Source organism: Petaurus breviceps, unplaced genomic scaffold, assembly GCF_028583685.1.
Source record: "Petaurus breviceps papuanus isolate PSGF00001 unplaced genomic scaffold, PetGlider_PUasm1.0 688, whole genome shotgun sequence".
Lineage (NCBI taxonomy): Eukaryota > Metazoa > Chordata > Mammalia > Diprotodontia > Petauridae > Petaurus > Petaurus breviceps.
The window spans coordinates 20,888,444-20,911,960 of record NW_027186457.1 but is presented as its reverse complement, the minus strand read 5'-3'; the positions used below and the strand labels follow the sequence as shown (position 1 = coordinate 20,911,960).

Below are 23,517 nucleotides of genomic sequence, written 5' to 3'. Positions count from 1 at the left end.
TTAGCCTAGGGGCAGGGAAGATCTTTAAAATTTACATTCGCATTACAGTAGAGAACAAAGACCTTGCCTCCTTCACCTTCCTTTTGCTCTGCTTCACATTAATTGGCAGCTGAAGCAGAGAGAATCTTGGGAGTGGTCAAGAGTATCTTACCCTAAAATAGATAATTATCTGTAACAAAAGGCTTTAATCTCCCCCAAGAGGGTAGTTTGGGACTAAAAAGAATAATTCTATCCTGGTCCTGACTTTTGTTGGTTTGGTGTGGTGGCTAAGGCTAAAGATTTGGTAGCCTGCTATTTTCCCAAAGAGGCTGTAGCCATTACATTCTAGCCAATTGAAGGTGAGATGGCTTGGCTGGTCTGGAAGAGATAAGCCTAGAAGATAGCAGCAGGACACAATACCCAACAGATACTGTGAAGATTCAGTATCTATCAGAGAGAGCACCATTCAGCTGAGACCAGCAGAAGAAAGTGTCCAACAGAGATGCTAAGATCAGCAGAGACTACAATGGAATAGTTTGAGACAAATGAGACCAGCAGCAAAGACTGAGCCCAATGAGAGCAGAAGAGTTGAATTAGAGCCCTTCCTCTAGAACTATCCATCTGGGTGACACAAGACAAATCACTAAACCTTTCTGGGCCTCAGTTGTTTTAGCTATGAAACAGGGAGAATGATGTCTTATTTACCTAAAGGCAGGGACTGGGACCAAATGGGTGACACAGTGGGCTCTGGAGTCAAAGGACCTGAATTCAAAGCTTATTTCTGATGCTTGCTGTCTATGTAACTTTAGACATGTCATTGAATCTTCCTGATCCTCAGATTCCTTATCTATAAAAGGAGTTTGGATTAGATGGACTCTGTGGTCACTTCCAGATCTATATCTACAATCCTATGATGTCTTAGGGGAGAGAAGTGGTTGTCTAAATCTAAGATCTATGATTTTGTCCTGGAATATATTAGAGAAAGTGAGGTATGGTAAAAAGTATATTGTATTAGGAATTTATATATGTGTATACATATACACATGTATTCATACATACACGTGTATATATTTGTATATATAATATAGTTGATCTTCAACATTTGCATATTTAACTTTTGTGACTTCAAGAATTCAGGTGATTTTATTGGTAACTTCATTTTCACTATCACATTTGTGGTTATGTCCAGTAGAGAAAAAAATGAGAGGCATTATGCATGCAAATTTGTGGGGCAGCCATATTCTGAGATCCTCAAATATCTCAAATGGTACACAAAACAGACATCACTGAGAGATTATTTCAAACTGGTATGTATTTCACAATCTGATGGCAGTACCATCTACCAGCCATGAAGGACAGAGTGTCAGAGGTGATGGCAAGACCTTGCCAATCTCGGCATCTTCCAACAGCAGTGACTAAAATCCCAGCAACTTCTCCCTCAGTTTTCAGAGAACAGCCAAGATAAAGAGTATGATATATAATGCAAGGTCCTCATATTGCCATCTGACACAGGGGAAGGTAAGATTTAAGTTTTTAAAATTTTTTAGTTTTATAAATTTTATTTTCCGTACAGTATTTATGGTAGTGTAGATTTCATGTGTTATTAAAAAGTGAATATTGTCTGAAATCAATGTTTTTTTTTACTGAGATGTTAGCACAAAGGGTCACAGAGTTCTAGGGAATTACTAGTGAGAAAATATTTTGCATGTTACCAGTTTTATTTTGTGTACTGTATTTTATGGGTCATTTAATGTTACAGTGTTAGGAGAAGTGCATGTTATCAGAATTAATGTTTTGCTATAAAGAATTGTATACAGAAAAGTGTATTTTTAGCAATCTCTAGCAAAAAATTATAGTTTTTGATGGTTGTGGGAACCTAACCCTTTATTTCCCATAGGTTCAATGTATCAACATTTGTGTTTTTTCATGCCATTCTCCAAAATGTTTTCCCATGAAGGTTGAGGATTGACTGTATATGTCTATCTATGTATGAATAATTAGGTCTCTCTTCCAATCCTGGTGCCTCACTTACCAGTGGTATGTCTTTGGGGAATGCATTTATATTTTCTGAGCCTCAGTTTCTTCATCTGTGAAGTGGAGGTAATGATCTTTAGCTAATCTAGATCACAAGATTAATGTGAGGAAGAGATCCTTTGATGTGCTATATAAATATGAGCTATTATTATATCCAAAAGAACAGTCACCACTGGAATTTTTTTTTGAAGTCACAGCTATGGATACATTTGCACATAATGGTTATAATCAATTTGTCTGCATCTGCCTAAACTGACCTTATAATCTATTCTTAAGCAACTTGCAAGATTAAAATATTTCAACTACTGATTCCCTCAATCTATCCTCCCTTCTATGAGGGTCCCCCATCCAATTTCTTTTCCCCTTCTCCTCCTACTTCCCTATAAAGTAAGACAGATTTCTTTATCCAATTGAGTGCATGTTATTCCCTCTTTGAGAATGAGGGAATTATTCTCCCCAATGAGAGTATGATTCAAACAATGCCCACCCCCTCCCTTCTTTCCCTCTACTGTGATAGGTCTTTGATATCTCTTCATATGATATAATTTACCCCATTCTGCCTCCCCCTTTTCTTTTCTCCCAGTACAAGTCTTTTTCACCCCTTTTTTATCATCACATCTAAGCCAATTTATACCCACACCCTCTCTCTAAGTGTATCCGTTCTAACTGCCCTAATAGAGATAAAGCTCTTAAGAGTTACAAGTATCATCTTCCCATATAGTGATGTAAACAGTTTAACTTTATTGAATATCATAGTATTTTTTTCTTTCCTGTTTACCTTTTTATGCTTCTCTTGAATCTTGTATTTGAAGATCAAATTTTCTGTTCAGCTCTGGTCTTTTCATCAGAAAAGTTTGAAAGTCCCCTATTTCATTGAATATCCATCTTTTCCCTTGAAAGATTATGTTCAGTTTTTCTGGGTAGTTTCTTCTTGGTTGTAATCCTATCTCTTCTGCCTTCTGACATATTATATTCCAAGCCCTCTGATTCTTTAATGTAGAAGCTGCTAAATCCTGTGTAATACGAACTGTGGGACCTTGATATTTGAATTGCTTCTTTCTTACTACTTGCAATATTTACTTCTTGACCTGTACTACCTTGTTCTGTAATTTGGCTATAATATTCCTTGGAGTTTTCCTTTTGGGATGTTTTTCAGGAAGTGATTGGTGGATTTTTTCAGTAACTATTTTACCCTTTGGTTCTAGGATATCAGGGCAGTTTTCTTTGATAATTTCTTGAAAAATGTTATCCAGGTTCTTTTTTTGATCATGGCTTTCAGATAGTCCAAAAATTCTTAAATTATCTCTCCTGGATATCTTTTCCAGGTCAGTTATATTTCCAATGAGATGTTTTACATTTTCTTCTATTTTTTCATTCTTTTGATTTTTAAAACTGATTCTTGATGTCTCATAAAGTCATTAGCTTCCACTTGCCCAGTCCTAATTTTTAAGGAATTATTTCTTCAGCTAGCTTTTGTACTTCCTCTTCCATTTAGCCAATTTTATTTATTTTTTTATTTTTTTGCTTTTTGGAGAGCAACTGGAGTTAAGCCACTTGACCAAGGTAACATGGCTAGTGTGTGTGTGTGTGTGTGTGTGTGTGTGTGTGTGTGTGTGTGTGTGTGTGTGTTAAGTGTCTGAGGCCAGATCCAAACCCAGGTCCTCCTTACTCCAGGGCTGGCACTCTATTCACCAGGCCACCCAATTTTATTTTTAAAGGAGTTATTTTCTCCAGTGGATTCCCCCCCCCACCACCACCATTTGACCTATTCTGTTTTTTCAAGGAGTTGTACTTCCTTTCCCAAGCTGTTGACTCTTTTTTCATAATTCTCTTGCATAAAACTAATTTCTTTTCCCATTTTTTCTTCTCGGTTTTAAAAATCCCTTTTGAGCTCTTCCAAGAGGACTTTTTTGGGCTTTAGACCAACTTGTATCCCCTTTGAAGCTTTACATGTAGGCATTTTGACATCATTGTCCTCTCCTGAGTTTGTGTTTCGATATTCCATGTTGCTATAGTTGCTTTTTCTGGTTAGGGTTCTTTTTTTGTTTTTTGCTCATTTTTAAAAAGTTGAGCAATGCTCCTGGGGTGCAGGGGGCAGTGTTCAAGCTTCTTGCACTGGGGGGGCCAGAGTCTGGTCACTGGCTTTTCACGCCATGGCCTCAGGTGCTTGAGGTCTGCCCACTGTGCTAGGGTGGCCTGGCCTAGTTGCTTCTGTTGTGCCCCAGGTTCCAGAGCTGACAGTTTGCCTACTGCACTGGGGCTGGAGGCCTCAAAGCTGGCCTGCATTGCCACTGGCCTGCTGAGCCTGGACTGTGGGGACTTGGTTGCTGATCTGTGCTGTGCCTAACAGCCTCCCATTGCCTTGTCCGGATACTGCCTGCATTGGGCTATGCTCCCCTTTTATACAAGTGAGACAGAATTTTCTTGAAGTTATTCTTAGTTATCTAGTGCTAGAAAATTGTTTCACTACATCTTTTTGTGGATTCTGTCACTCCAGAATTCTTTTTTTTTTTTTTTTAAGCAATCGGGGTTAAGTAACTTGCTTAAGGTTACACAGCCAGTTATTTCTGGGTGTGGTGCTGAGTATCTGAGCCCGGATTTGATCCAGGTCATCCCGACACTGGAGCCGGTGCTCTTACTCGCTGAGCCACCTGGCCGCCCCGTGCTCCAGAATTCTTTTAGAGGCTTGATTTAATGTTGCTTCTGAGGGAAACTGGGGAGAGCACAGGCAACTTCTTGGCTTCTCTTTACCATCTTGTCTCTGCCCTCAAGTTTAAAATATTAAGATAGCCAGCACTTGATTGCAGATTCCTGGGGAGTATGGATTGTGTCTTAAACAATTTCAATTGAATTTATTTCACTTTTTCATAGAAGTGGTTATTTTTCATTCCTTTTCCAGTTTTCTTACACTTTACCTCAATCCCCCCAACTCATGAAGCTTCAATGGCCTCCCTCCCAACCCCAGGCATTTTCACTGCCTGTCCCACAAGCCTGGAATGTTCTCTGTCCTCATCTCTGCTTCCTGGCATTCCTGGATTACTTCAACTCCAGCTAAAATCCCTCCTTCGATAAAAACTTCTCCTGATCCCCCTTAATTCTACTGCCGCCTCTCTGGTGATTACCTCCAACTTGTTCGGTATAGAGCTTGTTTGTACATAATTATTTCCACCACCCCACTTACCCCTTGAGAACAGGGGCTGCCTTTTGCCTTCCTTTGTATCCCAAGCATTTAGCACATAGGAAGAACTTAAGAAATGTTTATTGACTAAAGCAATCATTTTCTTTACAGTATTTATTCTTGTAATTCCCTTAGTACCTAGCACATTGAAGTATACTCCAAGTACCTATTTCATAAGTGTTTTTCAATGAATTATTGATGAAACTTAAAGCATTTTATTCTTGCTGTACAGAGATCTCCATGAAGCTGTGCTCCTTCCAAGGCTGTCTTACTGAATTTAGAAGACAGAAGCAGATATATCACTTCATGCCTGGTGATTACAGCTTGTTTATAACCTATTAGAAGAACCCTCCCTTCTTAACTTTCCAGTTACTTTTGAGGGGATCACCATCTTCCCAGTCACCCAGATTTGCAACCTAATTGTCATCCTTCTGATATCTAATCGATTGCCAAATTCTGTCAACTTTATCTTTGTAAATCTCTCTCCTATGTACTAACTTTTCCTCTGACACTTTGATGCTTTCCTCAGTCACTTCCAATATCGCTACCACTGTGTTACAGGCCCTCATCTCCTCATGCTTAGATTATTGCAATAGTTTACTGAGGGGAAGGGACAGTGATTATATCTCTACTTGTGAAGAGAAGGGGCAAATAATAAAAATCCATGAGTAACAGCCTCCATGTGTAGTAAGGATTATTGGGTAAAGGCATAAGATAAGATGTTTCCTCATCATGTAAAATCCTCACACACTTAAATTGCTGGAATAAGAAGTAGGTAGAGGAGATCAATAATATGCAAACCAGCTAAGGAATCCAGAAAGGCATTCACCTCTATTTTTTTTTTTTGGAGGAGGGAAGGCAGGGCAATTGGGGTTATGTGACTTGCCCAAGGTCACACAGCTAGTAAGTCTTAAGTGTCTGAGGCTAGATTTGAAGTCAGGTCCTCCTAACTTCAGGGCTGGTGCTCTGTTCACTGTGCCACCCAGCTGCCCCTCACCTCTACTTTCCCCATAGCACTGGATTGTTTCTTCTTCAAGGAGCTTACCTTCTACTTGATCTAACTATGTGATTTGATTCAGTTATTCATATCTCTTGACATACCATCTCTTCTACTCTGAGCTAAATAAGGAATACTATTGCAAAGTTAGACCAAAAGGTTTGTGATTTCCTGAAGGTACAGTCATCACTCTGATATTTCTTATTTTGATATGTCTTATACTAGAGTCTAGTTGTGTTGCCATTTTTTCTAGAATCCATCTCCATTTCCCCTCATCTCTAGAGGCATGGCTAACTTTAAATGCAAGAGGTTTAGTAGCTGCTAATTTATTTTTCTAATATTGGGAATAAATGGTAGCAAAGACAGAATGGAGGGGACAGTGTGTGAATGCATACAGTCAGCATTGTTGCTGCTATTTACAGTAGAAACCAGTTTTTTCCTCCCTTCTATTCCTTCTCAAGCAGCAGCTTTTCCCTTGTTTCTTTCCTTTCCTCCTTTTTTCATCTTTCCCCTAGAAATCTCTGCAAAGCAGCCTCAGAAGCCTTTACCCCACCCTTCTCAGGAATCTTAGCTTCTAAACATCTGCAGCTGGTGGAATCTGGGGCAGCGCGTCTAGTGCCCTTCAAAGAAACTGATGTTTACCCTGGTGAAGACAGGAAAGACATGATTGCTGTTGTGTAGAAGGGGATTTGAAGGGCTATCATGTACAAAAGGATTAGCCTTCTGCAGAACCAGGAGGAATGGATAAAAGTTGCAGAGTAAACCTATGCTCAACATACAGAAAAATTTTTTAACTAGAACTGTCCAAAACTGTAAAGGACTTCTTTGGGTAGTGGTTTCTCCAGGCACTTAAGGGTGTTCAAATGTTGACTCAATGGCCATTCATTCAGGACTTTGTTGGGAAAATTGCTGGTATATGTTGAACTAGACACATAACCTCTGAAGGCACATTCCTGATATGAGTTGGACTAATGACCTCTGAGGTCCCTTCCTAATCTCGGATTCTATAATCCTGTAACTCATCCTGAAGCTCCAGTTTTCTGCTGATGTTGCAATCATTGCCTCTTGTGTAACCCTGTCCTGCCTTCAGAAGAAGTGTAGGTGCTTTTAATCATAAATCTCCAGCTGGAAGTGACCTCAGAGACCATCCAGCCCAACCCCTTCATTTTATAGATGAAAAAACTGTGACCCAGTAAAGCCAATTGACTTTCCCCAGGTCATATAGGTAATAAGTGGCAGAGCATAGAGGTAGCAATCCATTCCCAGGCTGATTCCAAAGCCAATTCTCTTTCCCTTGCACCTAGTCCAAAGTGATAGCATTTTCCTCAGGCATCAGCTGAGCATATCATGACATAACAATTATCTTAATATTTTATCCAGTGGAGAAAACTCCATCATTCGCTAAATTGATGAATCATAAAACGTTAGGCTTATAAGCTGCCTTTGAAATAATTTAGTCCGTATCTTCCTCCATGATTTTAAACTTGAGGAAAGTAGGGCTGACATACATTAATTGGCATACTATTTAGTGGTAAACAAGTCAGGTCTCTTGACTCTTGGTGTGGGATTTTCGAGCAGGGACATTTAGCTTATTCACGCTCTCTTACCCGGTCCCCTTTGTGACCAATTATATATATTTACAAGATGGCAAGTCAAGGTAAAATCCTAACCAGAGTTAGGGGCTCCATCTGAGACATGGAACAGAAGGAGCCCAACTGGCCAACCGGGAGCTCAAATCTACCATTCTGACTTTTTTTCATTGCTACCTAACTACTGAATTAACGGGTATAAGACATAGCTAGTCCTACACTTACATGAGATCCCTTTGGTTAAATATAAATAAAAATACTGCAGCTTAACTTGGAAAATGGTTATTCTAGACCAAACCAACTTGAAAAAAGTTCCATTCTCCCTTTACTACACTTCTTTTTTTTCTCCTGGCTTCTTTCTGACGTTGAGGTGGTGGAAGAGTGATATAGTAAGAATGTATTAGATGGAGCTTCGGATAATCTGTGTCTTTGTGAGTTATTCAAAAGCACTGAGGGAAGAGAGGAGACAAATGTTTAAAGAAAATACAAAAATTTTATCTGTACACTATCCGTACACTAGGGCAGGACAATCAGGGTATTGCCCAAGAGCACCAGATTCAGAGTTCTGAATTTAGAAGACAATGATAGCACTTGCAGCCTTTTTTTTAATGTAAAAAGAAGAGAATAATTAGAATAAGAAGATGTCAAATGGCCGCTTGGGTAAACTTTTCTTCTGTCTCATCCTATTCTCCGCTATTTTCTCCCACTAAGGAGCAATGTCCCACCATCCCCCAGCCCCACTTTACCAAAGGCCTTTTGCTCTAGAAAGCATTACTCATATTTCTCCTTGTGCAAAAATTCCTAGTTACATCTCTGCCGTCCTTTGCAGAGGTCCTCACCTGACAGGGTACACAGATTATACTACCGGTATAAGCAAATCTAATATATGAAAACCTGATTTATGCAAAAGAAATTTAAGGCTGTTATTCATATTTTATGCTAAACTTCCTTTAAATAACACCAGCACCTGGATGGAACTGCCATCTTGCTGATGTGAGTATTCTCTCCATAGGATCATGGAGGTGAAATGGACCTTATTCAGTTCATTTTATTGACAAGAAAACTAAGACTGGGGCAGGGGGGGGGAGGGGGAGAATAAGCTCTCTTGACCACAGTCACGTGGGTGAAGAGAAGAGCTAGGATTTTTCCAGATTGTTTCACTCCCAAAGCAGATTTCCTTCCTAGACTATTCTGTCATCCACATCTGCCCTCCCATAAATTTGCAGCACCGTGGTGGGGGGGGGGAGTCTAGCTAAGCTTTGGGTCAGGAAGAAGCATCTTTGCATTGTCTTTCTATTGCATGGCTACCAATGGAGTAGATTGGCCATCCATCTGTTATTAGGCTTCCTAGCAAACATTTCTTCTATGACCTATTTTGCTTCAGTTCTCCATTGGAATTCCTTGCTTATAGCTGTTGCCCTCCAGGTGCTTCCTCATTCACCTCTGAGTGACCTTCACCTTCAGTATTTCAGAGGTAGTGTGGAATAGTGGAAAGAATGCTGGATTGGGAAGTAAAGGACCTGGGTTTGAATCCTGACTCAACTATTGGCCGCCTACATGACCACGGGCCATCTCTCTGCCCCTCAGTTCTTCCTCTGTAAAACAAGGGGGTTGGATTGCATACCGTTATGCAATGATGATTTAATAACCAGGAAAAAAAATTAAGCTTGACGCTTTCTGCAGTATTAACACTTTCTCCACTACTTTCTCAAGCTGGTTGTTCAGTTGTGTCCAAGTCTTTGTGATTCTTTGGGGTTTTCTTGGCAAAGATACTGGTTTGCTGTTTCCTTCTCCAGCTCATTTTCCAGACGAGGGAACTAAGGCAAACAGGCTTAAGTGACTTGCCCAGGGTCACACAGAACTCAAGTCTTCCTTACTCTCAGCTCAGCATTCCATCCTAGATTCTAGACAATCAAAAAAACCCACAACAAACTAAACCCTCATTTTTAGACTTTGTCAATTTCCAAAGTGTAAATTCTTACATTGAAAATTTAACAATCAGCAGTCAGTGGACTCCAGCCCACCCCTGTCAGTCAGTAATTAATTAATTAATAAGCACCTACTATGTGCCAGGCATCACTGTGCAAAAGTCTTTTTTTTTTTTTGCTTTTTGGAGGGCAATTGGGGTCAAGTGACTTGCCCAAAGTCACATGGCTAGTAAGTGTGTCAAGTGTCTGAGGCTGGATTTGTACTCAGGTCCTCCTGACTCCAGGGCCAGTGCTCTATTCACTGTGCCACCTAGCCGCCCCCAAAAGACAGTCTTGACCCTCCAGGAGCTCACAGTCTAATGGGGGAGATTAGTGAACAAACTTGTACAGACAAGCTATATGCAGGATAAATAAGAAATAATTAACAGAGGGAAAGGGTTGGGAAGATTTGCTGCAGAAGGGAAATCTTAGCTGGGACTTGAAGGAACCCGGAAAGCCTAGATGGGGAGGGCATTTCAGGTATGGAAAACAGTGACTCCATGGTTCCTCCCAACTTTGGGTCTGTGACCCTGTGCTTATTAATGGAATATTATTGATCCAAAAAAAGAAAGAAATGGGCCTTTGTTTCAGGGAAAAGCTCTGAGTCATTAAAAGAATTTCATTAACTTCCAAGAAGTAGTCAGACTGGATTGCCTTTAAATAACTTCTATAGTAAGCATATTACAAGAGAAAGAGAACTAGCTCCGAAGCCAAGAGGACATGGGATCAGATCCTCCCTCTGCCTGCTTACTACTTGTGTGACCTTGGGTAAATGCCCAGCCTCGGTTTTGTCATCCATAAAATGGGATGGTTTGGACTAGATGGTGTTTGAGGTCCCTTCTGACGATAATTCTATGATCCTTGAACTTGAAAAAAAACCTGTAAGTGCTCTGGAAAGATGATTTGATTTATATGCAATGTTTCTAAGATATAGCTTCTGTATACAGAGAAATAACCTTTAAATCTTGCCAGCACTATGGTTAGATATGTAGGTGGCAAGTCTCTCTGGACAGGTGAGAAAATAGGCACAGAGAGCTTAATCAACCTGCCCCAAGTCATAAATCAAATCGGAGACAGAGCTAAAAATAGAACACAAAAGCCACCCCCCCCAAAAAAAAAATTAGAAAATCCCCAGAAAGTGACTTGGGATATGATGCAGTAGAAGGCATTTATTTTATTTTATTTTATTTTTTTGTAAATTTATGCCAGTTTGAAGTTGCTAAGGGCTTTCTTCCCTTCTTGATTCCAGTAAGGGCTTTCTTTACAATGTCCCATGTTTGAAACTATTCTCAAAGATGAATCATATTCCCCTGCAGTTTCCCTTATGTCTGGTCCCGAAGCCTAGCTCCTTCTCACATCCCCGCCCCTGGTTTCATTTGTCCGCAACTGATTTCATGTGAAGGGCGGGCCATTGTCATCTCCTCCTCCTGCTGCTTTCCCTCCTCCTCCCTTAGTGGAAGCTGCAATCGGGACCAATGAAAACATGAAACCCTCACCCACCCAGTGACTAAGAGCTGGGTGTATATTTAAGAACTTTTGCAGACCTGGGCTGTAGAGTTTTATTTGCCTGATCCTCAGCCAGTCACCAACTCCTCTGATTTGGAGGGAAAGCTCCAGGCTAAGGACAGGACGCCAGGCCAACCAGCAACATGTGTTACGGCAAATGTGCCCGGTGCATCGGGCATTCCCTGGTGGGCCTCGCCGTCCTGTGCATCGTGGCCAACATTTTGCTGTATTTCCCTAATGGGGAGACAAAATATGCCAGTGAAGACCACCTGAGTCGCTTTGTCTGGTTCTTCTCGGGCATCGTAGGAGGGGGGCTGCTGGTAAGTAGAACAGAGGTCGATTTGCTGCCATCACCAAACCCTCTCTTTGGGTGATGTTTCAGAAGCCTCAGTTTTCATCCAAAGTTGTTTTCTGGACTTCATCTCAAAAACTCCTTTCAGAAAGGAGCCTCTAAAAAACAGATGCGAAGAAGGCTGCATTGTGTGGGGTGCGGGGAAGGGGAATTTGTCGGGTATCCACTTACACTATCAGCTAGCACTCCCCTGGATTGCTCCCGACTGTTCAAATCTTCAGTGTTACCTTGATACTAACCAAAGAGATGAAACTGGCTTGGCTTTCAGGGCTAGGAAATAGGAATGTGGCCCTAACATCAAATCTCCAGCAATCTAGAATTTCCAGGACAGGATAGCTTTTAACTTTTGGCCGGAGGACCTGGGAGGGGGTTGGCCAATTCTCTCCCTTGTATTCTTTTCGGGGTAGGCTGACTTGTGTTTATTCTGTTACAACTGAGAGAAACAATTATGGGCCCTATTGCCTGGAATTGTGGAGCTTCAGGATAATAAGTTGAGGACGGATGTGAGTGGGGTGTGGCTTATAGCAAGAATCCAACAGACCAGTGTGGGATCTTAGGTCAGTGTCTGGAGTCAAGATTGGAATGTGCTGTTTTTTTTTCCAAGACTGGTTGTGTGTGTGTGTGTGTGTGTGTTTTAAATTAACTGGAAGGTGTTGGAATGCCGACTTTGGGATGTTAGCTTAAATGTTAGCTTAAGCCTTGCCATGGAAAGAATGTGACTCAGCTTGGGTTCATCCCTTTAGTAACCTCCTGGGAATGGATGTTAAAAAATTAATTTCTTACAGAAATGTGACTGTATAAGCATATGAACTTACTGATTATTGGTTAGGTAAAGAATATGTGTGTGTATTTAAAAATCTTTCATCCTAATAAGTAAATTGTATGCAGTGGAAAGAACCTTGAACTTGGAGGCAGTTGGAGGGCTTGGGTTCAAATCCCAGCTGTGCTTCTTGCTTTCTGTGTAACTTTAAGCAAGTCATTTAAGTTCCTCAGACCTCAGTTTTCTCCTCTATCAAATGGGTGGGCTTTTGAGGCTCCTTCCAGCTGGAGATCTGTGATTCTGAGAGCTGACTAAACTAGCTTTGGATTTACATTGCCTCCTTCACTCCGTGCTTCATATTACAGTATCTGTGCTCTGGTACTTTTCCTCTTGCCCATAATTGTTCATCTTGCTAAGGAGGCAAACGGTTTTGTTTTGTCTTTCCTGGTTCTGGCACTACCTGTTAGTGCCTTCCTCCTCTGACAATTCCTTCCCTCTGCTCAGTATCTATCTTACCTGTTCCTAGTTCTTTGTATGTTGTCTCCCCTTTAGAATGGGAGCTCTCTGAAGGCAGGCGCTTTTCAACTTTGTATCTTCAGCACTTAGCACCATGTCTTGCATACAGTAAGCGCTGGATAAATGTTTGTTGATTGCTTGACTGATTGATTGTTTTTATTCCCAGAGCCTGGCACATAGAAGGTACTTGATAAATGAGGGATATTTTACTGATGACTTTTTCTGTTTTTACTACAATCATTTCCTCATATTACTTCACTCCTTCCCGCTTAGAACCCTCCCTTGTAGCGAGAAAAACAATTCATCAAAGCTGATTGACATAGTAACTGGTTTTGAAAACAGTTTCCTCTACTATTCCACTCTGAGGAAGGCAGCAGGTTTCATCATCTGTTCTCCAGAAGTACGAGCTAAATAAATATTTGTTAAATGCTGAGGGGTTAAGTTGGCTTCATAAGTTTTTTTAGGTGATCTGAACCATTGATTCCCTAAATACTTCTTATATCATATACAGAGATAGGGCCTGGGTCTATGATTTTATTAGTATGGGGAATTCCCACTTGAGGAGACTCTCTTTACTAGATACAGGTTGGCAGCTTCTTTGCAATTTATAATCTTAGAGAGAGACCTAGAACACTTAGGGGTTAAGTGACTAGCCCAGGGTCACATTGTCTCATATGTCAGAGGAAGACCTTGAACTAAAGCCTATCTGACTTTGACGCTGTTCTCTAGCCCCTGCCTAGGGTGCTACCACACTGGGAATATTAAAACCAAAATTATATTTTTCCAGTTCATAGTAATCATAGAGAATTGATAACAGAACTCTTCACCCAGTCTAAGATGATTTAATTATTTAGCAAAAGCGATTCTGGCAGTTGTTATGATTTGTGAGATACTCCCATGGCTGAGTTTGTGTTTCCCAACTTTGGGGTTTGGCTTCCTTCCCAGCTCCCACCTACTCTATCCCCTCTCCCAAACTAGAGTGCCTTGTGGCATTTAACTATATTTAAATGAATTAAAGTTCATTTTCCTTAGGGGGTTTTTCCCTTCAGAATTTCACATCTCATGAGCTCATTTGAGGCCCCCCCCTGCTCCCAGCAGGTCCCCAAACCACAACTGGTCAGCTCCAACTGTCCTTGGCTATTAGCAATTATAGCCCTTAGGAGCAAGGAAGAATAAAAAGTCCTTGTATGGCATTTAACTTAACCAACAAGAGGCCTTGTGAAAAGAAACTAATATCTGATTGGCTTGTTTCCCACCCAGATGCTCCTCCCTGCTTTTGTATTTGTTGGGCTGGAAGAGGAAGATTGCTGTGGATGTTGTGGCCATGAGAACTGTGGGAAAAGCTGTGCGGTAGGTTTTCTCTTCCTGGCTCCCCCACTCTGCCCTGCTGACGGGCCACAGGTCATTTCTAAGTCCCAGTTTCTTCCCTAGATGCTCTCCTCGGTGCTGGCGGCCCTCGTGGGACTTGTAGGATCTGGTTACTGCGTCATTGTGGCAGCTCTTGGATTAGCTGAAGGTCCCCAATGTCTTGATCGCCATGGCCAATGGAACTACACCTTTGCCCACACCAATGGAGAGTACGTAGTGTTTTATGCATCTCTCTTTTCAGTATGCGTGAAAGAAATGCACTTTTTGGCAACCTGGTGTTAAGAGCTAGGAAGGACTCTAGATGTGATCTCCTCCAAACCCCTCACTTAACAAATCAGGAAACTGAGGTACATACATATAGCAAGATTAAATGATTTGCCCAAGGTCAAATAGGGAGTGAGTTGAACAATAGGGATCTGAACTAGGTCCTTTGAACACAGGGCAGAGTGATTTCCACTGTCATTCTACTTGACTGAGTGGATGGAATACCATGGATTTTCTGATTAAATGAAAGCACACTTCACTGTTATGATAGAAGATGTTATTAATATTACCGGCTGTTACATGAATTTAGGTATATCACAGGTCAAGGTCAAAACAAAATTAGCCATGTATAGCAAAGCTGAGATAAACAGGGGGTCCCTAAAGTCTCAGTGGAGTTTTAAGCTTAAAACTTCACTGAGACTTTTGGGAAACCCTGCATGTGTACACACACATACACACACACATACATACACATGCACACACATGCGCATACTCATGCACGCACACACATGCACACATTCATATGTGTATGTATATTAGACACATTCATATGTAATATTGCTTATGTGTAAATCTCAACCAGTTGCACAGTGGATCCAGTGCAGGGCCTGGAGTCAGGAAGACTCATCTTCCTGAGTTCAAATCCAGTCTCAGATGGTTACCAACTGTGTGATTGTGTGACCCTGGGCAAGTCACTTAACCCTGTTTACCTCAGTTTCTTCACCTGTACAATGAGCTGGAGAAAGAACTGGTAAAATACTCCAATATCTCTGCCAAGAAAACCCAAAATGGGATCATGAAGAGTTAGACAAAACTGAAAGCAACAATGTGGGTGGGTAATACATATATGTGTTATAAATGTGTATATCTACAAGTATACATATATATTTATACATACACATATTATAGTTAAGTTATAGTAAATATAAAATGTACGTGAAATATAGCATAATATTATATATATATGTGATTATATATTATTTAATAATACATAACCATATAATCATATTGCTCTAAGATAGGGCTATTGTTCCTGGCCCTAGCGGCAGCATAATTAAGGGGTTCTTGACAATACATTTTAGCCCCTACATCTCGTCAGGGACACAGCATGATACAGCGGAAAAAGCAGTGTACTTGAAGTCAAGAAACCTGGGTTCAAATCCTTTATGTAATATTTAATGGCTACATGTCTCTGAGTGAATAGATTAACCTCTCAGTCTCATTTTCTTCATCTGCAAAACAAGGGGTGATAATCCTGATAAGTAAATGCCTATCAGGGTTTTTATGAGGAAAGTGATTCATAAAACCCTTAAATACTGTATACATGTGAGTTATTATCAAGAGAAGTCAGGAGAACATTCAAGAGAATGGTGTGAATGTTCAGACACAGGTAATGACCAGAAAACATTTTCCCTTTGACATGGAGTTATTCAAGGCTTGTCCTTATCCAGGTTCCTTTAATCTCTTCTGAATTCTTTTTTTTTTTAAGCAATCAGGGTTAAGTAACTTGCTCAAGGTTATACAGCCAGTTATTTCTGGGTGTGGTGCTAAGTATCTGAGCCCGGATTTGATCCCCAGGTCATCCCGACACTGGAGCCGGTGCTCTTACTCACTGAGCCACCTGGCCACCCCTAAGCAATTGGGGTTAAGTAACTTGCTCAAGGTTACATGGCCAGGTGTTTCTGGGTGGGTGCTAAGTGTCTGAGCCCAGATTCGATCCCCAGGTCATCCCAACACTGGAGCCGGTGCTCTTGCTCGCTGTGCTACCTGGCTGCCCCTATTCTGAATTCATTTTAAAAATGTCAGTCTTTCATATTGAAGAGTCAGGGGAAGATATCTATAAACTCAGGAAGGTCATTGTATTGGATTTGACTCCTCCCTACCGTCACCAATTGGACATTTAACAGTTCTTATATATACGTAACAAGTTATTCTCACTGTTAGCTTATAGCCAATACAGCCTAGTTATGGACCCCAAACTAATAAATAGCTAGCATTTAAAGAGTTGCAACATGTGACATTAAATTAGTCCCTGAAGAATAATAATAATTTATATAGCACTATAAAGTTTGCCAAGTGTTTTTACATACATTACTTAAAATGGGCCTCATAAAAGCTTGATGAATGAAGGGTTCCTATGGGAGTTATTACCCTCATTTTATAGATAAAGCAACTAAGTCTCAAAAAATGATTTGCACAATGTTCACATTGCCAAGAAATGTCAAGGGTAGCTTATGAACCCTGATGCCAGTTCCAACATTCCATTGCTACCTCAATTTTGTCTTTTTGAAATAACCACATAGTGGGTCCTGCTAATTCCTCATTCAGAGCAAGACACTTATTTTATACATGTATAGCCATAAGAAACTATACCTGTGTCAAATAAATGAAGACTATTGCAATAGGAGTGGAGAAAAGGATGCCATTCTCCTTTTAACCCACTTGGCCATGTCAGAGAATGGTGGGATTGCTTCAATAGATTTCTCCAAAGATTTTGCAGATGAAGAAGCTATCAAGAGACTAGTCAAATAGCAGTGAGTGGCAATGCTGACATTTGAATTCTGGTTAGACAGAGAGTCAATGTTTAGCATTTTAAAATTTGCAAAGTTCTTTGCACATTAACTCAAATGATCCTTACAATAACCCTGGGAGGTAGGTGCTGTTATTATCCCCATTTTATAGATGAAGACACTGAGGCAGGATTTGAACTTAACTCTTCCTGGCTCTAGGCTTCCATTCTACCCACAGAGGCACCTAGATGCCTTTTAAAAAAAAATTTAGATAAAGCATTGTTTTTATTTGTACCTTATCCACATTAAAATTTAAATCATAACCTGTTCGCTCCAAGTTCTTCATATTCTGCTGGTCTGCTACTTTCACTGATATCCACTAGTGTGTATTCAGGAAATAGGGACCGATTTTAGAATCACTCTAAGTAAAACCCGAAGAAAAACATCATTTGAATCATATCTTTTTCCTAGCAGAAGCCCTCATATTGCTAATTGATCCCCGTGTTGATCATAGGCCCATAGAGCTAAGACTGGAGAGGATCTCAAAGGCCATCCAATGGTACTCTTGTAGTCTACATAGGAGGAAATGGAAGTCAAGAAAGGTTAAGTGACTTGTGTAAATTTATACAAGTTGCAAGTTTTAGGAAGGGGGCTTGAGCCCAGTTCCTATGACTCTCTTATCTTGGGAGTCACACTTTAGCTGCTTAATCTGGGTGGTTCACTAGGTGTGCAGGAATGACTTTTGGTTTTAATATTTTAATTTAATCTCCAAATGAGATTTAAGACAAATTATAATGGAAACAATCATGATCATCATGAACATGATAAAAACTGTAGGGCCTGGTTGTAGGTTAAATTTGGACCCTTCATATTATGTGTATAATAAGCATCATCATATATGAATATAATATTATATGTTAATATTAACAATATTATTGTATTCCTATATCATATATTATAATATAATATTCTTTATATTATTAAAAATAAAAATTATATACTTCTTTTGTTTTTAGATCACCTTAATTTCTGAATATATTCTTCCCCTCAAATAACAAAGAATTTAAAAAGAAATAAAAATAAATTCAGCATGGCTAACCAATATATCATCCTTGTTTGGTAGTGTTTCCAACCCAAAGTATCCAACCTCTGCATGGAAAGGAGGGAGGTGCATTTTCTCATCTCTTCTTTGGAACCAAGCTTGGTCATTATTATCTTATATGTGTTTGCCATTTTAGAGAGAATATTCATTGTCCTTCTAAAGATAGAAGTGGTTGAGATCGTAGCTTCAGATCTGAAGGGGATCTTAGAAAGCCCCCATTTCAATTCTTTCCGCCCTTCCCCATCTTAAAGATGAGAAAACTGAGGTTCAGTGGAGTTAACTTATCTATACCATATAGCAAGTATCTGAGCAGATTATATCAAAACCAGGTCCTCAGACTCAAAGTATAGCATCCTTGGAATGCTGGACTTTAGAGGTTATAGATTCAGCTTTTTAAATCCATTACAGGAAAACGGGTGGTCTTAATGTCATTATTTTATGGAAACTATGATATTGGTCAACTGCCTGTATCAGAGGCTTTGACATTTCTGGTTGAAAAGGAAAGAAGTCTTTCCAGGTATCACATAATAGGACTAATCAATTTCTACTCTTACCAACAACAGTTACCTTGTTGACCCCTCCCAATGGTCCGAGTGCATTGAACCCAGGAATGTTGTGCAATGGAATGTGACCCTGTTTTCCATTCTCTTGGCACTTGGAGGAATCGAATTCATCTTGTGTCTTATTCAAGTAATAAATGGAGTTCTTGGAGGCATATGTGGTTTTTGCTGCTCCCGCCAACAGGTAAGAGGCTCCATACTAATGACCCCTCCTTGGTCCTGAGTGTTGTCCAATTATTACAACGTAATACAGTTTCTGTTATTAGAGAAACAGAAGTAAACAAACACCATCAACTTCCCAGGTCTGGTTCCTGTATAACAAAACTATTACAACAACAAAAATGAATAAGAAGAATAAGACTATGTAAATAGTATTTACATACATTGACAAATAAGAGAATCAGTGTGAAACACTTTGCAAATCTTCAAGCTTATATGAACATGAGCTGTCAGTAGTAGTATCTTATTTGTTCTCAGGTGAATGTCTTAAAAAGTTGATGTGAGAGAGCCATTTCCATTGCTGTCCTCAGAACATGGTTTATGGTGCTTTCTCTGGTGCTAGAATGATTAGTTCTATTAGTATGTTAGTTATAATTACTGCCCCTCACAGGCCCATTGACTCTGTGAGCCTGAGTCTATAGAGTCTTGCAGGTGGCAAAATCTTCATTAGAATCCAGCACCCATAAGGCATGGCCTTCCCTTACCAACCTTAGTCTACCAACGCTTTGAATTTATTTAGTAGACCTGATGAGACATACATAGTTATAGGCTATAGTAGGCTCCAGGGAACCCTTCACTCTGTAGTAGGAAGAAGACAATGCAGAGCATCCAAGGAACCAAGGATACCTGGGCCACTAGAGAGCTGGTATACATGAGGGGCATGCTCAGCATGGTGCACCTAGTTCTATTAGGCTCATAACAAACCTCCTCTATGAAAAACCAGGAAGCACATGTTTCCTGAGGATATGGTTTAGGAGACAGATACCCAACCATTCAGTTTAGAAAAAAAAATTTTTTGCAATCTCCCTACCCTCTTGCATAAAGTTGCTCTATTGGTCTGGGTCTATGTCCAAATTCAATCCAGCAAATGTGGGTTAATGTTCAGCTTGGAGATTTGTTTTCCTTCTGTTTATTTTGTAATCTGGGTACCAGGATTAGGTAAACAGCAGATCTCTCCACTGGAGAAGCTTAGATTCTTTTCAATCAAACTGAACATTCAGCCCTAAGACAAAGAAGTTTCTTTTTTATTGAGTTCCTTCTTTCTTTAAAAAGTTGATCAAACCCCAAACCTAAAAGCCCATTCTTGCCACAAAATTCAACCCTTGCTAGGAACAATAGAACATCCCAGGAGAACATGAGAACAAAATTTGGATGTAGAGGGAGAAAGAATCTGATTTTCTGGGAGGCTTTCTATACAAGTTTTCTGGGAATATGTTGAGAAAGGGTGCTTGGATCTTTGATGTTGGCTTAATTTGGAAAGGTTCCTTACCAAGTCTAGCAGCAAGTGATGAATTCTTTTGGTTAAAGTCTTTTAAGAAGACTATATACTCTATGGTTCCCATAAGTGACAATCTCCATCCATGAAATCATGGATCTCTTGAAGCTTTAAAATAATAATTCAACAGTATTTATTAAATATCTAATTTGTGCCAGGCACTATGTTTTGTTCTAGAGAAACAAAGACAAAACTAAAAGAGTCCCTACCCTCACAGAGCTAATATGGGGAGGAGTACAAAGGTAGGGGTAACATGTGCATATATAGAGACATGCAGAAGAGGTATAAGCTAAGTTTTTAAAATGAGGAGCTGGGAGGAAAGCAGGGAGCTGGGGGTATAAGAAAAGGCTTCACGTAGAAAGTTACATCAACAATTATAATTAAGTTGATGGATTTGAAGTTAAAAAGACTTTAGTTCAGATACCAGCTCTGCCACTGATTTGTGACCTTGGGCAAATCACAACCTCTTTGGACCTCAGTTTCCTCATCTGTAGAATGCTAGGGTTAGACTGGATTATTTCTGAGATCCATTACAACTATAACTCAACAAAAACATTCTAGCATGGGTGAGAGAGAACCTATTGGCCAAGAGGTTTATATCTGTGGTTCCCTCTCCAGTGGTCAGTCCATTGAATAGACCTATGATTTTGTAAATGTTCTCTTTTCTTATGAAAATTTTTTATTATAAATTTATCATACATTTCAAAGAGAATGCTCTCTCTCTCTCTCTCTCTCTCTCTCTCTCTCTCTCTCTCTCACACACACACACACACACACACACACACACACACACACAAACATATCAGTAACTTTCCATTCCTGTGGGCCTTTTTTTTTGTCATTTTCCCTCAGGACCTTTGCTGGATGATTTGGTTATGAAACATTTAATAAATATTTTTTTAAGCCTTGGGCATTGTTTACAAGGAATCTTGCTTTATTCTTGGTGACTGGTTATTTCCTTTTTGCAAATGTCCTGCGGTATGAGAAGAAATTTTATAGGTCTCCTTTGGGGAGTAATTCCAGGCCATCCGTGATTTCTTTGGTGTGGGCACTTTCTCTGCTTAGCAGTTAGTCTTTGAGAGTATCCTTGGCTGAGAACTCATCACTCCCATGATAGATGGGCATCTTGGGACTCAGATAGGTTGATCCTTGGATCATAGAAATATAGTTCATCACCACTTGACTTTTTTCAAGTGGAGATCATGTTCTGCCAACTGGCATGGCCTTTGCCATGGGTCATCTCCACACCATGATGACACCTCAGCGTAGGGTTTTTAATGGCGGCCTTATTGAGATAGGGACCGGATCTTAACTTGGAAGTTAAGTGATTTGCCCAGAATTACAGAGCCAGTATGTGTCAGGGGCAAGACTTGTACTAAAATCTTCCTGACTTCAAGTTAAGCTCCCTGCACATAATTCCACATTGTTCCTCTAATGGGAAGGCCAGGGTGGGTGACTTAAAATGTTAAAATCTTCAGGGCTGGGGGCGGCTAGGTGGCACAGTGAGTAAAGTGCTGGCCCCGGAGTCAGGAGGACCTGAGTTCGGTTCTGGCCTCAGACACTTAACACCCACACAAAAAAACTAGCCGTGTAACCTTGGGCAAGTTACTTAACCCCAATTGCCCTCCAAAAGGCAAAATAAAATAAAATCTTCAGGGCCGACTCTATTGCTAATATTGTCTATTCTCTTTCCTTTACAGCAATATGACTGCTAGAAGAAAAGCACCCCAGAAGAGACGCCCAAATCATCCTGAATTTCACTGTAATTTATGTTTCATTTTATTAATTTGTAAAGCTTTGTATTAGTATTTGTACCATACTGCATATACTTTACTTTTATAAATTTGTATAGAGACTGGTATGTCTGTGCTATGGTCAGATATGAACTTGGTGATAACAGGACTCATCCAATGCATGAGAAACTTAAGCCTGTTTTATAGGGGATTTTCACTGGAATAAGTGGATATGGCTCCCTGGCACGTCAGGGCGCAAAATTGAGCAATGCTTTAGACAAACATCCTGTGGATAGAAATGACATTCACATAAGTACTGTACATGTTTGCATTTTTTTTAAATGAGAGGATCCTGGGATGCTTTTATTTAAAAGAAGAAGGAAAAAAACCCAGAAACTGTCTTTCACTGTTTATATGGTGTTTCCCATTTGTATAGTATTTCCAAGCTTCTTCAGAAACTCCTTTAACCCAAATGACAGTGTTAACGTTGATGATGGGGAAGCTGCCTATCTGCCACCTGGGAGAGTTGCTTAATGAAGTTGTCCTGGGACTGACAAAAGGGGCAGATCTCCTAGCTGTGTTTTAGCATGACATAAGGATCTGCACGGAAAAAGGAGCTTTCGCAAAGTTAAGAGAAGGCTGTGGAGAAGCCGTCAAGGAGGAAACAGAGGGAGACGGATTGAAACAGTAAAACCAAAATAAAACAGTATTAATGGAGGAAGAAGGCATCCATCCCCATCCCCCTTCCTCTCCCTCCCATGATGAACTCATGGAAGGATATTGACCAGAGTCACACAGAATGGCCCAGCATAGATGGGGTTAAATTTGGGTATTTAAGTATTTAGGGAAAAGGACTGAGAGTAGGCAGTGTACCAAATACCCCAAGTCTTTATATAAAAAAAATAAAAAAATGTATTTACTACATCTTAATCTCTTCCTTCAACTACGCATAATTTTAAAACACTCTCTTCTTTTTCTAATTGTTCTTCCTTTTTTTAGGCTAAGATTCCCACACTCCCACCCCCACTGTTGGAAAAGGGAATAGCGTTTGTGTTTCTCTCCCTCCTCCCCACTTCTCCAGTACTTCTCACTGCTGCACAGTCCCTCAGGGGTCCCATTTCTCTTCAGATTTCCTCCAGTCTTCTGTCCAGTGTGGGAACTTTCATTTGTTGCCCAACTGCCCTCTGGATCAGGCTCCCAGGGGAATATGCCAAAAATTTTCTATCAGAATATTTTGTGTGTGCTGGGAGACAACCAGCCCCCAGCTGAAGTTTGCTGACTTTTCAGAAGTTGTCTGTGATGCTGTTATCTCTTTTCCTGCCTTGGTCAGGTCACCAAAATGATTAGAGAAATATGATGGAAAAGAAATGGGGGAGAGGGGTGTAGGGAATGAGCATTTAGGAAGCGCCTACTATGTGCCAGGTACTGAGTTAAACACTTTCAAATATTATCTCATTTGAAGGAAATCTCAGCTAGCCTCAAGGCAATCAGATACATACATTCTGGCATTCCTAGGATACTTTTAGGTGTACTGACGGGTAAGGCATACTTACAAGGCGCCTGGCGTCCATGATCTTATCTGAGCCTTACAACCCAATAAGATAGAT

At 40.2% G+C, this 23,517-nt stretch overlaps 1 protein-coding gene across 2 annotated transcripts in view; it reads left to right on the top strand.

Moving 5' to 3' along the window:
• The window catches only part of TM4SF1 (transmembrane 4 L six family member 1), a 301,142-nt gene extending 278,308 nt beyond the window's left edge, over positions 1 to 22,834 (top strand). The window contains exons 2-6 of one of the 2 annotated variants that reach the window (XM_069104738.1): positions 11,298 to 11,570; positions 14,139 to 14,228; positions 14,310 to 14,455; positions 18,686 to 18,866; positions 21,878 to 22,834. In XM_069104738.1, coding sequence (XP_068960839.1) covers positions 11,394 to 11,570; positions 14,139 to 14,228; positions 14,310 to 14,455; positions 18,686 to 18,866; positions 21,878 to 21,892 — 609 coding nt within the window. In that variant the 5' untranslated portion in view covers positions 11,298 to 11,393 and the 3' untranslated portion in view covers positions 21,893 to 22,834. Of the gene's footprint in view, positions 1 to 11,279; positions 11,571 to 14,138; positions 14,229 to 14,309; positions 14,456 to 18,685; positions 18,867 to 21,877 lie in introns of those variants that run through there. The other variant, XM_069104739.1, reaches the window with a different exon arrangement.
• The last annotated feature ends 683 nt before the right edge of the window (positions 22,835 to 23,517 follow it).